At 51.6% G+C, this 13544-nt stretch overlaps 1 protein-coding gene across 2 annotated transcripts in view; it reads right to left on the bottom strand.

Moving 5' to 3' along the window:
- Card14 (caspase recruitment domain family member 14) overlaps positions 1-13544 on the bottom strand; it is a 36472-nt gene that overhangs the window by 2052 nt on the left and 20876 nt on the right. For both annotated transcript variants that reach the window (XM_021213466.1, XM_029546582.1), the window contains 10 exons: positions 11896-12038; positions 11647-11735; positions 9347-9407; positions 8976-9168; positions 5115-5241; positions 4456-4693; positions 3999-4062; positions 3251-3362; positions 1773-1946; positions 110-231 (listed from right to left, as the gene is read on the bottom strand). In XM_021213466.1, coding sequence (XP_021069125.1) covers positions 110-231; positions 1773-1946; positions 3251-3362; positions 3999-4062; positions 4456-4693; positions 5115-5241; positions 8976-9168; positions 9347-9407; positions 11647-11735; positions 11896-12038 — 1323 coding nt within the window. The remainder of the gene's footprint in view (positions 1-109; positions 232-1772; positions 1947-3250; positions 3363-3998; positions 4063-4455; positions 4694-5114; positions 5242-8975; positions 9169-9346; positions 9408-11646; positions 11736-11895; positions 12039-13544) is intronic.

Here is a 13544-nt window from a genome sequence, read left to right as displayed (position 1 = left end):
GTATCCCTCCTGCAGACCACGAAGCTGGGCATCTAGAGCCCTACAAGTGACTCCCCAAGCCTGGGCAGGAGCTGCCACCCCCAGAGTAGCCTCTAGACCCTTCCCTTACCATATTCATGAGGGACTCCACAGCATGCCGGGTGACCCAGTGGTGGTCACCTATTGACTCTCCCTCCTGGATGATGTCCCCTTTCTGACTCCAGGTGGCATACTCCTCCTGGCTCAAGTACTCTGATGGTGACATTAGATGAGGTGGTCATACACCAGGATCCTGAGGGAGACCTGCTGAGCTCCCCACACTGGAGGTCTCCCACCACATCCAGGAGAAGCCTCCCACCGTGGTTATAGGAAACCTATACCACCTCTGACCACAAGTCCGCTGGTACACCCACCCTGAGCCATGGGCATGGCACATGTGGACTCTGGGCAGTGTTTCTATTGTGTGTGTGTGTGTCAGCAGTCCTGTCACACATCCTACAGTGCTCAGGACAGCTACACAATAGAGAATGTCGGCCACAGGTGTCCTGGTGCTGAGGTTGAGAACAATTCTCGAGCCATCCTGAGCAGGCTGTCATGGTCCCAGCTTGGTCAGAAGGGCCCTGTCTTCCTCTTAGTCTCTGTCTGTCAAGACACCCAGCTGTACACCTCTCAGTGTCCCCTCCCCCACCATCACTGCAGCATTGATTGGCCCCCAAGTTCCAGTGAACACATCCCCAGCCCTGGCCAGGCCTTCTATCTTGCACTCTGCTTTAGAAAGATGTTCAGGGATCAAGCAGCAGAGAGCTCTCCCTCCCTGTAAAAACCCAGGTTTCTATGAAACGATATCTAGCCTCCACTCTCCTCGGCCACCAGAGCAGTGGCTCAAGCCCAGTGTTCTGTGGGCCCTTTTTCTTTGTGTGTGCCCACTGGCCAGCTGGACCACTAGGACACCTCTAGCTACCATCTTCCTTCTGCCCCCCTGTCAGCTGGCCCTTCGTGTCTCAGTGTCTCCCTCCCTCTTTGGGTAAGTGCAGAGCCTGCAGTCCATATAGCTTTGTCTCCCTGGTTTGCCTGACTGAACCCAGGCGGCTGATTCTAGAGTAGCTCCCGGGCTCCCGGAACTCAGTGTCTTCCACTTTCCCATGAATGCTAGCCAAGGAAGGTGCTCATCGGAGGAGCCTCGTAGGTTGGGGCCTGCTTTCCTTTCTTTTCTGAAAGTCAGGAGACTAGGATGGACTCTATCAGCCCACAGAGTAACCTAGTCCTGTCAGTCTTTCCCGAGCCCATGGGCCTGCAGATTAGAAAGCACTTTCATGAAGCCTCCATGTTGGATCTCTGAGTTCAAGGCCAGTCTGGTCTACCAAGCCATGCTCCCCTGCTAAGTATGTCTGTTTTCAATGTGCCTGTGTTGGAGGGAGGGGTAATGTCCCATCTCTCTCATGCCCATAAGAACCCAGAATGGACTTTCTTGGAAATAGGGCCTTTATGTGAAACAATACTGGGTTATGATGGACACTAAGAAGGTCATACATAGATAAAGACACACAGACGGAACAGGTCAGTAATGACCAAAGCCAAGATGTGACTGGGGACTTCCTAAAGTTCTGGAAAAGCGAGGAAGGACCCACACCTGCAGCTCCCAGAGAGCAGGGCCCTGGTGAGGTCCTGAGGTCAGACATCCAGGGATCCATAAGACAGTTGTCACCATTCAGTGTCCCAGTCTGCGGCCCTCGGTTATGGTATCTCTGAATTTATGGTCGCCTGCTCTGGCCACTTGACAGAGGAGCACGTACCTGCTGAACACTGCTTAAAACCTTGGAGGAGACACAGCTTTTTACCCAGGATCCTTCCAACTACCCTGGGTACAAACAGCACAGGCCGGGGCCGGGCAGGCCTGTGGGGGTGCACCAGGGTGTATGGTGCCAGGGTGAAGCAGCTCTCTGCCCAGAAGCACACGCCAGGACCACCTGCAGAGGACAGAGGTTGTGAACAACTCCCACCTGTGTCCTTGTCCCCTCTCTCCTAGGAGAGACTGCCAGGGGTGGGGATGGGGCCTTCCCAGTTTCAATGCTGCTAACTGTGTGTGCTGGCACAGCTGCTACAGAGCTCACAGCTCTTCAGAATGAGCCTCTGAGGATAGGAGGAGCTTGGTTCCTCCTGAAGGGTGTGAGGATCCCGCCCTTCACCCCAACTCTCCCTCTCCTCATCCTTGCCTTCCATTCATCCCTGCCCCTCAGGCCGCAGGGTCCTCAGCCTCCTCCCTCCTGGACCCTGGGTTATTTATGTTGCTCCTGTTTTCAACATCAACCTTATTTTTGAAAAGGTTTATTTTTATTTTACATGTTTTGGTGTTTTACGTGTGTGTGTGTGTGTGTGTGTGTGTGCGTGTGCGTGTGTGTGTGTGTATCATTGCTTGCAGAGGCTAGAAGACAACATTGGATCCTGTAGAATGGAGTTACAAGTGGTTGTAAGCTGTATAATTTGGGTGTTGTAACCAAACCTGGGCCCTCTCCCAGGGCAGTAAGCCTTCTAACAGCAGAGCCATCTCCTCAGCCCCAGTACCCATCTTAGAGTATGCATCCAAACTGTCTTAAAGAAAATGAATTATTCCTCTGCTACCAGACTCACTTCTGATCAGCTTCATTCTGTAGTTTTTACCTGTGGGGCCAACACCAGTCAGACCTCTAGCATGACCACGTGCACACACCGGTCACCTAGTGACCTCCCTGACAGAATGCTGGGTAGAATGTGTGGTAGATTTTACTGTTCCTGCACACACTTGTGGGCTAGTAGCTTTTGTATAGTTTCACTGGGTCGAGCCTCAGAGCGGGGGCGTGGTCATTTAGAAGACATCAAATGTGTTGCTCAGTTGCTGTTTAGAAGGTGGGTAGATATTTATTATGATCCGTAAAAAACATCCTGGGGTGGGGGGATGTTGGAGAGATGGTTTAGCTGTTAAGAGCACTGACTGCTCTTCCACAGAAACCTGAGTTCAATTCCAGTTACCCACATAGTGACTCACAACCACCTGTAACTCAGTTACAATGGATCTGATGCCCTCTCCTGGCCTCCAGGGACACTGCATGTGCATAGTGTAAGTAAGTATGTTCATACATACATACATACATGTATGTATGCATGCATGCAGGTAAAACATCTAAACAAACAGACAACAGCCCCTGGCCTGAGTGAGAGACACCATCTTGATAGTACTGCCCAGAAGTGACCCCCAGTGCCCACATGGTCCCTATGCCAATCGGCCAGGCCTCACCTTCCTCCTTGCCAGAATCCCACTGGCTTTGGTCAAAGGATGAAGTCAGAGGACTGACAGCGGCTTTGTCTACACTGACAATTCGTACTAACTTCTGTGGTCCTCCGGGAGGCTGTCACGGGAGGAACAGGGTGACAGGAAAGAGGGCAGTCTCAGCCATCTGCACTGGGTTTGGAGCCTGACACCCCCTCCCTACTTTAGCACCCTGCCACATAAGCAAATCCAGAACAGCCTCTGAACAATCAGGCTGTGCCTCGAGCAACCGAGCAACCGGGCTTCCCAGGCCCCACACCAGGGGTGAGAGGCAGGGGAGGGGCCTCAGGCAGCGGGCTCTGCAGGGAGGGGTAGGGTGCAAAAGGCAGAGAGAAGAGCAGGCCCTCTCCCAACGTAGCATTGCTGTGCTCCGGGCAGGAGTATCCTAGCACCTTGCTCAGGGACAGATGGGTGCTCAAAGTGAAAGGTGCTCTGTGTCCCAAGAGAACAAGGTGCCCGACCTCAGAGGAAACAAGAACAGGGGGGTGGGTTGGTGACAGGAGACTGGGAGAGTGAGGAAACACTCTAAGACCAGGCCTGGTGTGTTCACATGGCCCATTCCAAGGGCCTGCAGGCCCACAGGGATTGGTGGGGAACACAGGGTCCAGATAGTGCCCTGTTCAGTTCAGTGGTCCACACTCCCCACAGAGGATTCCACAGCACCATTCCAGCCCACCCCAGGGGGACCATACATACCCTTTTGCCAGAGCCTCACCTTGCGGGGGACTGTGCACCGTTGAGTCATGTCCCGAATGAGGGCCAGAAGCTGCTGCTGGGCTCTGAGCAAATGGAGGAAGAGAGGCTCTGACAGCCTGACTGAGCCTCCTCAAGGACAAGAGTGACACAGGGAGGGAGCAGGGGTGTTCCACCCCTGGGCACATAGACTCAGGCCTTGAAAATATCTCCTAGGCCTCAGTCCAGTCCAGGACATGCTAATTTAATTGTCCTACACTGGTCCCAGTGGGGGCTAATGGGCAGCCATAGCCCATAACACGTAACAGAGAGGCATCTACCACCAGCAGACCCATGCACTCAAGTAAACCTTTCATTCACTCCGCTATAGGGCAGGGAAGATTCTGGAAGGTGGAGGGACCTCAACACGTAGTAGAGACAGGCAGATGTTGTCTTTGGAACATCTGTGGGGTCATGCAGAGCCAGCAGCGGCTACTCACTGTGAATAGGTGGGGATGGTGCCAGGCTCCATGTCTTTCATGGTGTAGGGGTTCACATGGTGGGCATGCCAGCAGCTGCGGCCTTGGAACATGGTGTCCGTGACATGCAGGATGTCATTGCAGTGAGTTTGCAGCTCTCCGTCCCCTCCCCTCTGCATGGCCAGGTTGACACGGATGTAGAATGAATCCCCAGACGTTACCACTTTGGCATCTAGGTCCTGGATGAGGTTCTTATAACCTGATAAAAGAAGATGTCAAGCCGGGCGTGGTGGTGCACGCCTTTAATCCCAGCACTTGGGAGGCAGAGGCAGGCAGATTTCTGAGTTTGAGGCCAGCCTGATCTACAGAGTGAGTTCCAGGACAGCCAGGGCTACACAGAGAAACCCTGTCTCGAAAAAGTCCCCCCAAAAGAAGATGTCAGTAGTTGATGATCCCTGACCTCCGAGCTTATACAAGGAAGGTTCTAGAATGTGGAAATGGTAGAGGGAGAAGTCATGTCACCCAGTGGGATGGAGGGCAGTTTCCCGTTCTTTAGAGTCTGGGGAATTCAGGGAGACCCTGGCTGAGCTGCCTTGGCTCCTGGTAGGCCTGGGTTCTGGGGTACAGCAGTGTCACAGGAGGGGACCGAGAGCTGAGCAGGTGTGGGATGGTGTCTGTACCTTCAGTGTTGATCTTCACAGACAAGTAGCAGGAGCCATTCACCCTCCTGAGAAGACCCACAGCCTGCTCCAGCGTTGTATTCTCCAGAGTGGCCCTTAAGGATGGCTTGGTAAGCTTATAGTCCACCTGAGGGCAAAGTGTGAAGGTGGGCTTCTCACCAAGATGGTATGGCAGCTGAGATAGGGTGGGGGTGGGAGCCTTGAGAGGACCCCTAGGCCTTCCACAGCCACCCACATATCTTCTCTCATGGTCTATCCGGATCCCTTGTCACAAGCTGTGTGTAGTGAAGTGAGAATTCTGGAATTCTGGTTTCTTTAAAAACACAAGTAATATTACAAGAACGTGTTTTCATTTTAATCCCAGGTATGGGGATGTGGGGCTGATTCGGACTGCCCGAAGCAGCTAAGATTTGCCTCATGTTCTAGGAGAAGCATGGGTTTGCCAGCTGCAGATAGTTTCTGCACTTGCGTGATGTTTGGAATTCTGGAAACTTTTTAGAGAGCATATGAGGGCTAAAGCCCCGATATGTGGGTGGGAGAGATGTCGGTGGCTGTTTGGGGGGTGGTGGTGGTTGCAGTTTGTTAGTAGTCATGCTCAAAGAAGAAACAAAAGAAAAGAAATTAGATTCAGGGATCGCTCTCATTCTCCTCTCTCCCTCCCTCCCTCTCTCTTCCTTTCTCCTGTTTTTCTCCTATCTAGTGTTAGGTGTGAAGTCAGGGGGATAAAGGGTGGGGAAAAGAAGAGCCCACAATGTAGCAAAAACCAGCTACAAGGTAGGGATAGTGTTACAGTATCAAGATGCTCATATGTGCATTCTATACATTCCTGGCCTGAAGAGAAGAACCTACAAAGTAGCAAAGACCAGCTACAATGTAGGGACAGTGTTGTTACAGCATCAAGATGCAAACATGTACATTGTACACATTCTGGCCACCCTTTGGCCGGCAGTGGTGGTGCACGCCTTTAATCCCAGCTCTTGGGAGGCAGAGGCAGGTGGATTTCTGAGTTCAAGGCCAGTCTGGTCTATAGAGTGAGTTCCAGGACAGCCAGGGCTACACAGAGAAACCCTGTCTCGAAAAAACAAAAACAAACAAACAAAAAATGCTGAGGATAGCCTCTCTGTCATAACCACTTTCCTCTGTTGAAAATGGGCTTTAGGAGGTTCCAGAACATTCTGGATAATTCTAGATCAGGGTTCTGTATGTTTGGGGCATAGTTATTCAAGGTTGTGTCAAAGTTGTTGAGTGGCATTACTGGTCCTCCCTCTAGGTGCTGAGTGCTCCACCCTACCTCCACAGCTGTGAAACCTTACCAGGTGCAGGTTCCCTGCTGCCTCCCACATCGCATGGTTAAGTTTAAGGAGCCATGTTCTTCTGTGTTAGTGTATGTGTATACTATGATACAGGCTAGACTGTCAGTTCAGAGTTGCCCAGGACTGCCTCTCTGCATTGTGATGGCTCCTCCGCTGACCAGTCAGTCACAGGACTGGAATATCACAGAGTTCTCCATAACTGTATGTAGAGAGGAGTAGGGGATGTCCTTGTAGGTGTGTGGACTCCTTAAGAATGAGGGGCTCTTGCTTCACTGTGGACACCCTTTCTGAAGGGAATGCCCCTGCCCAGGTGGTCTGCCCCCACTCCCTTCTCTCATTAGGGTCAACAGGTGAGCCTCAGGGGTGGTGTAAAATCGTCTGGCATGGTTTCTTGATATTTTTAAAAGCCTTAAATCACTTGTTGCTCTTCCAGAGGACTCAAGTTCTGTTCCCAGCACTTCCATGGCAGCTCACAACTGTCTATGACTCCAGCTCCAGGGAGTCTGTTGTCCGATTCTGGCCTCTGTAGGCACCTTGCACACACCCCTCTCACATATGTACACATAATTAAAAATAAAAGTAGGCACTGGAGAGATGAATCAGTGTTGAATGTCACTGGCTGCTCTTCCAAAGGACTAGGGTTCAGTTCCCAGCACCCATATAACTGTAACTCCAGTTCTGGGACATCCAATGACCTCTTCAGACTTCCATGGGCGCACACAGGATACATAGCAAAATACCCATACACACAATAAAAAAATGAATTAAAAATCATTTAGAAGGTTTGAAGTTTAATGATTCTGCTTCTGGGGCTGGGGAGACACTTGGTGGGTAAAGACATTTGCTACACAAGCAACCTCCCGGAACCCAGGGGACACAATGGATGCTGCACCATGCGTCTGTAGTCTGCTTTTACATGGAGGTGTGAGCTGGGAAAGGGGAATGACCCAGAGCTCATAAAGACCCAGAGCTCACTCACCAGAGAGTGGGCATGCAAGAGGCAGAAATAGGATGGAAGAGCCAGGCGTGGTGGCACAAGCCTTTTATTCCAGCACTTGGAGGCAGAGTCAAGTGGATCTTTTTAATTTCGAGGTCAGCCTGGTTTATGGAGTGAGTTCCAGGAGAGCCAGGGCTATGCAGAGGAACCCTATCTCAAACAAAATAAAATAAACAAACAAAAAGAACAAAAACTAAATGAAGCTGGGCGGTGGTAGTGCACACCTTTAATCTCAACACTTGGGAGGCAGAGGCAGGCAGATTTCTGAGTTCGAGGCCAGCCTGGTCTACAGAGTGAGTTCCAGGACAGAGAAACCTTGCCTCAAAAGCAACAAAACAAAACAAAACAACCTAAATGAAGCATCAAACATGCAAAACCTTAAGAAGGTGGAGGAGGAGGGAAAAGAGGTAGGAGAGAAAGAGGAGGAGGGAGAGGAGGAGGGAGAGGAGGAAGGAGAGGAGGAGAGAGTAAAAGAGGAGGAAGAGGAGGGAGAAAGGAGGAGGGGGAAGGGGAGGAAAGAGAGGAGGAGAGAAAGCCCCACAGCTCAGTGGGTGAAGGTCCCACTCACTCCAAAAAGGCTAAGGACCTCAATTTAATCCCTGGGACCCACATGGAGGGGGATAGAACCAGTTCCAACAAGCTGCCCTTTAACCTCCACACCTGTTCTATGACACGCAGATGAATAAGGAAGTAAATAAATAAATATGCTTGAGACTGAGTCTCCGTTTGCAGAACAGGCTGGCCTGCAATTCAGAGAAACCCACCCGCCTCTGCCTTTTAAGTACTGTGATTACAGGTGTGCACCACCACACCCAACCAAATAATTGTCTTTCAGAAGAGAGAGCCTGCCTCGAGGCAAGGTGGAAGGAGAGAACACGAAACCAAAGTTGCAGCCGCATTCATGCATGCATGCACGCACGCACGCACGCACGCACGCCATACATGCATATATGAATGCACACACACACTTAATTGAAGAAAATTATGCTGTTAGGCCATACTCATGCATTCACTTAGTAAGAATAATGTATGTTTTACATTTATATGTACATTTGTGTGCTATCCAGATTTAACCATTTTCCAATAGAATAGATAAAATGAATTTTATGCCATGAATATGTTTTTTTCTGCACCCACACAAAATGACAATGAGATCATCATAGTAAACAAACAATACAGTCAAAGCCATCAGGATGGCTTAGGAAGCCTGGTCAGGGCTGGGGTGTGGCTCAATGCTAGATCACTTGTCTGACAGATATGACCCCTCACCCCCCCAGCCAAGTTCACCCCCAGAACAGTACCAAGTTCAAAACTGCTGTATCCCAGTGATATTTTCTGAGTTTCTAGGCTCTGGGGGATCTGGACTGTCAGGCTTGAGAAGGGGGCTCGGTTCCCCTCCCATGACCCTTTTCTATCAACCGAGAGCAGATCTGAGACCATGTCAGAGTCAGATCACTGTCTCCTGCCAAAGACCCCCACCCGACTGGGATGACTGGCTCTGGCATGATGTTCTCCTGGCCGAAAGCCTGGTTCTGTCCCTCTCTTGCTCACCATCATGATCTGGGTACCAGGACGCAGGGCCATCTCATCTGCTGCAGAGCCGGGGGTGACACGGTGAATGAAGATCCCAGTGAGATTCCCACCGATGACACCAATCTGTTCCAGCAACGCGTCCCCTTGGAACGCCAGCACCGTGACCTGGCTTAGGATCTTGCGGGCTGGCCTCCTCCTCACGGGAACACTGCTGTAGGCGGACAGACACAACCTGAGCAGCCCTAGATCCTGGGATTCTCCTCTGCTCTGGCCCCACCCTCCTGGAAATGCTGTGACGCCCCACGGTGAGAGGATACAGTCACATTCTGCTCTGTCACTTCCAGGCTCTGGCCCTCCAGTCAGTGGGTGTCCCCAGTGGTGCTGCTCACCTTTCTGAGACATTCAGGCTCCGGGAAGACCCCTGCAGGCTGTCCTCTGTCTGAGAGAGTTCTAGAAGGGAATGAGACTCATTCCAGTCTGAGCCTGAGCCCGAGCTCTCCATCTCCTTGCCTCTTTCCCCTGCTGCAGCTTCAGCCCTCTTCCTCTGGCCTCAGGTACCCTAGGCCCGGCTCAGCCCCTTTCTGAGGTCCCTTCTTTTGTGCTCAGTTAGCTGGTTTCATCTTTCCACGGTGGGAGCTGCCTACATCATTCTGCCTCACCTGAACTAGTTGTCAATAGCTTAAGGATGAGATTTAGATTTCTGACTTCAATTAAGGGTCAAACCTAAGGGTTGGAGAGATGGCTTAGTGCTTATGAGCACTTGTTCTTGTAGAGGACTGAATTCAATTGTCAGCACCTACACAGTGGCTCACAACTCTAACTCCCAGCCCAGGGGGTTGACACCCTTTTCTGACCTCTGTAGGCACCAGGCATGCATGTGGTGCACAGGCACACAGGCAGACAAAACACACGTACACATAGAATAAATCTAAAAAAGGGAGTCTCAAATCTGCTCCTTGGCACTGACCAGCAACCCAGTGGCTGTGCTAGACCTGTGACTCCTCACATTAGATAATTCCCCCCAGGCTCCAACATGTTAAAAATTAATTAATTTGAAATGGTTTCACTATGTAGTCCTTGAATTCTCCATCCTTCCAAGGTCTGGGGTTACATGTGTGTGTGTCCACATCCAGAGCTGTCTGTCCGTTGCTGTCTCTGTGTCTTTGACTGTGTCTCTGTCTCTGTGTCTCTCTGTCTGTGTCTGTGTCTGTGTCTGTGTCTGTGTCTGTGTCTGTCTGTCTGTCTGTCTGTCTGTCTGTCTGTCTGTCTGTCTCTCTCTCTCTCTCTGTGTGTGCTCGCACACATGTGTGCATGCATGCCCGTACGTGTGTGTGTGTGTGTGTGTGTGTAACCCAGAGGTCTGCATCAGTTATCTTCTCTATAACTTTCCGTCTTGTTCTGTGAGGGCAGCCTCTCTCACTGAAGTCAGAGCTCTTCGTTTTTGCTAACCTAGCTGGTCAGAAAACCCCAGATAACTACCTATCTCAGTTCCCAGCGCTGGGCTTGTAGATGCCTGCTGCCCTGCCTGGCCTTTATGTGGATTCTGGTGATCAGGCCTTCATTTGCATACAGCAAGCACTTTTCAAATGAGGCATTTCCCAGCCTCAGATATAGCATTTAAATTTGTATACTGTGACCTAGGACCCAGGTCATCCTAGTCCTGTCTTAAGACCTGGTGGAAATCTAACAGGTGCCACCCACAGACGGTCTTAGCCCTGATCACAAGCAAAAAAAAAAAAAACAACAACAACAACAAAAAACACTTGATAGCCGGGCGGTGGTGGCTCACGCCTTTAATCCCAGCACTTGGGAGGCAGAGGCAGGTGGATTCCTGAGTTCGAGGTCAGCCTGGTCTACAGAGTGAGTTCCAGGACAGCCAGGGTTACACAGAGAAACCCTGTCTCGAAAAACAACAACAACAACAACAACAACAACACCCACGTGATTATCTTAAAAGACAAATTAAGTTGAGGAAAGACTCCAGATGTGTTTGAGTTAGATTCAGTAACTGCGTAGACTCCAGATGTGTTTGAGTTAGATTCGGTAACCGTGTGTGAACCTGAGGTAGAAGTCGGACGGTATGGATTTCTGGTCACTTGAGCCACTGTGCTGAACAATACAGGGTACTCTCCCCCCGCCCCCCACTGTGGCCGTTGGGGTGAATTCTGGATAGAAGTCAAGGACCTTTGTGAGAGCCAGGTGTGTCCCCAGATGTGCCCCGGGTGTGCCCCAGGTGTGAGGTGGAAACATCAGGCGTGAGATTAGAAATGCCAATCACAAGGAGCCAGTTCAGTCACAGATGTAAGGAAACGCGGAGAGCCTTGGGAGCCAGAGCCCAGGAGAAGGGACGCCCCTGTCACCCCTGTCAGATGCAGCCTGTGTCAGATGTCTCTGCTGGCCACCGAGCACCCATGCCTGCTGCCTCCTGAGTGTTTGTTCACAGGACAGGCTACCTGAACACACATGTGAGCCCTGTGTGACTATGAGACAGCACTCTCAGCCTCAGTGTGAGAGAATTAAAAGGACGACAGCCCAGCTGGGCTGTGGTAGCCTCGCCTAGAGGCCAAGGCCAGAGGTCAAGTTCACATCTTTGTACCATCCCTGGAGAGAGATCCCGGCTGTCTCACTTTCCTCCCTATGGCCAGGAAGAGAACACGCTGTGGAGATCCTTGTGTGTGGCAGCGCTCACCTGCTCCATCGATCATCTCAAACTCCAGGTCTGTGTCTGTGTCGTCCACCGTAGCCCCTTGAAGGTGCACCTCCAGGACTTCTGGGAAGCTGTCACAGAGCACAGGAAGCTAGCTCATACCACAGCCCACTCCAGCCGAGGCCCTGAGCTCCCAGCACCTTCCAGAGCTACAGTGCCCAAAGCCCAGACCGTCCTTGGTCTAGCTGGCTTCCCCTGCAAGCTGGGCCCCAAGCCTGTACCATGTTCTACCTTAGAGACTTGGGGTCTTCCAGGAAGTCCTCTGCCACCCGCTTGTACAGGGACTGCTGGCTGGGAGGCATGGGGCTGCTGGAGCGGAAGCTGTCCATCTGCTCCCGGCTGGATGTGGAATTCAGGTCCCACCACAGCCGGGACTGGCGGAGGGTGGGCAGAGGGGGACGGCACAGAAAAGAGAAGCAGAGGAGGAGGGCATAAAGTCACACTTATTGAGTGCCTACTGTATACTCCCTGGGTTGTGTGTTGTTTGGTATACCAGTTTGCATATAAAGCAATGAGACCCTGGGAAAGGGAGTTACTGACTGGAGAGGGAAGAGGGCTCAGGTTGGAGCCAGTTCTGGGCAGGCACTGAGCCAACCCAGGTCCACTCCCCGGGAATCCCTACCGCAGATCTGTGGATCCGGATCTTTGTTAGTACCCTGAGGACAGGTGCCATCCAGGGGTGGGGTGGGGGCGGGGCTGATCCCAGGGAAAAGCACAGATCAATGAATAAGTACACAGGTATGGCAGACTTCCTGGAGGGAGTGACAGGAGCCCAGTAGTGGAGGAGGGTGTGGCAGAGTGAGCAACAGATCTGGCACTGTGGGAGGGAGCCAAAGTCAAGATGACCACATCCCAGAGTGTGGGGGAAGGCTATACAGGGGAGGCGATCCCACTCAGGTATTTGAGAGGGAGGCAAATCGGGAGTCAGTGCTGAGTCCCTAAGGTTCCTTCCCATCCTGGCCACAACCCCAAAGGAAATACCGCCCCTGTCTCTGGGCAGTGAGCGTGGGGAGGAACTAGAAGATGTGATTTCAATTGGCCTCTGGGGTTCTGGTTGGAATGTGGAGGTCCCTCTCTGTCCCCTGTCTTCCAGGAGCCAGTGAGCATGTACATATAGTCTGGCTTCTCTGGAGATGCCAGGACCATTGTGGGGAGAGGACCGCTGGGGTCATCTAGGAAGGGAGGTGACAAGGGGACTCCATGATGACCTGCCCTGCCTCTCATCCCCGCCGTTCCAGCACTGCCACCATACCCTAAGCACCCACAACTTGGCAACTAGCAAGAGACCACTTCTCCTCTTTGCCAAAGACCAAAGGCAAACACTGTGGGTCTCATATTCCAGGGACCTTTGAGGTGGGTGGAATAGTGTCTCCTGGAATCCAGGTGCCACCCCCCCACACACACACAACTACTGAATGTGCCCTTGTTTGAAAGTAGAGGCTTCACAGGTGAAATCAAACTAAGATGTCACACTGTGTCAGAGTGGGCTGCAAATCCATTGGTGTCTTCCTGTTATGGTTTAGGTGTTTAAATGTCCCTCAGATTATGGGTTGAAGGCTTGTCTGTGGGTGTGGTGCTGTTGGGTAATTGAAACTTTAGGTGGAGGCCTATGGAAGGAAGTTAGGTCATTGGAGTGTCCCTGAAGGAGCTATTAAGTCAGGTTTGTTCTGTCTGTCTGTCTGTCTGTCTATCTGTGTCTGTGTGTCTGTCTGTCTTACAGGTGATTTCCCCTAGGCTCCTCCCAGGGACTTAGCAACGATTTAAGTCATCACCTACTGCCATTACCGCAGCTGCCTGGACTACCCCAGTTATATTCTCTCTCTCTCTCTCTCTCTCTCTCATCTTCCTCTCTCTCTCTCATCTTCCTCTCTCTCTCTCTC

This window comes from Mus pahari, chromosome 14 (genome assembly GCF_900095145.1).
Source record: "Mus pahari chromosome 14, PAHARI_EIJ_v1.1, whole genome shotgun sequence".
NCBI lineage: Eukaryota > Metazoa > Chordata > Mammalia > Rodentia > Muridae > Mus > Mus pahari.
The sequence above is the reverse complement of the archived record's forward strand: the minus strand, read 5'-3'. Positions and strand labels throughout refer to the sequence as shown.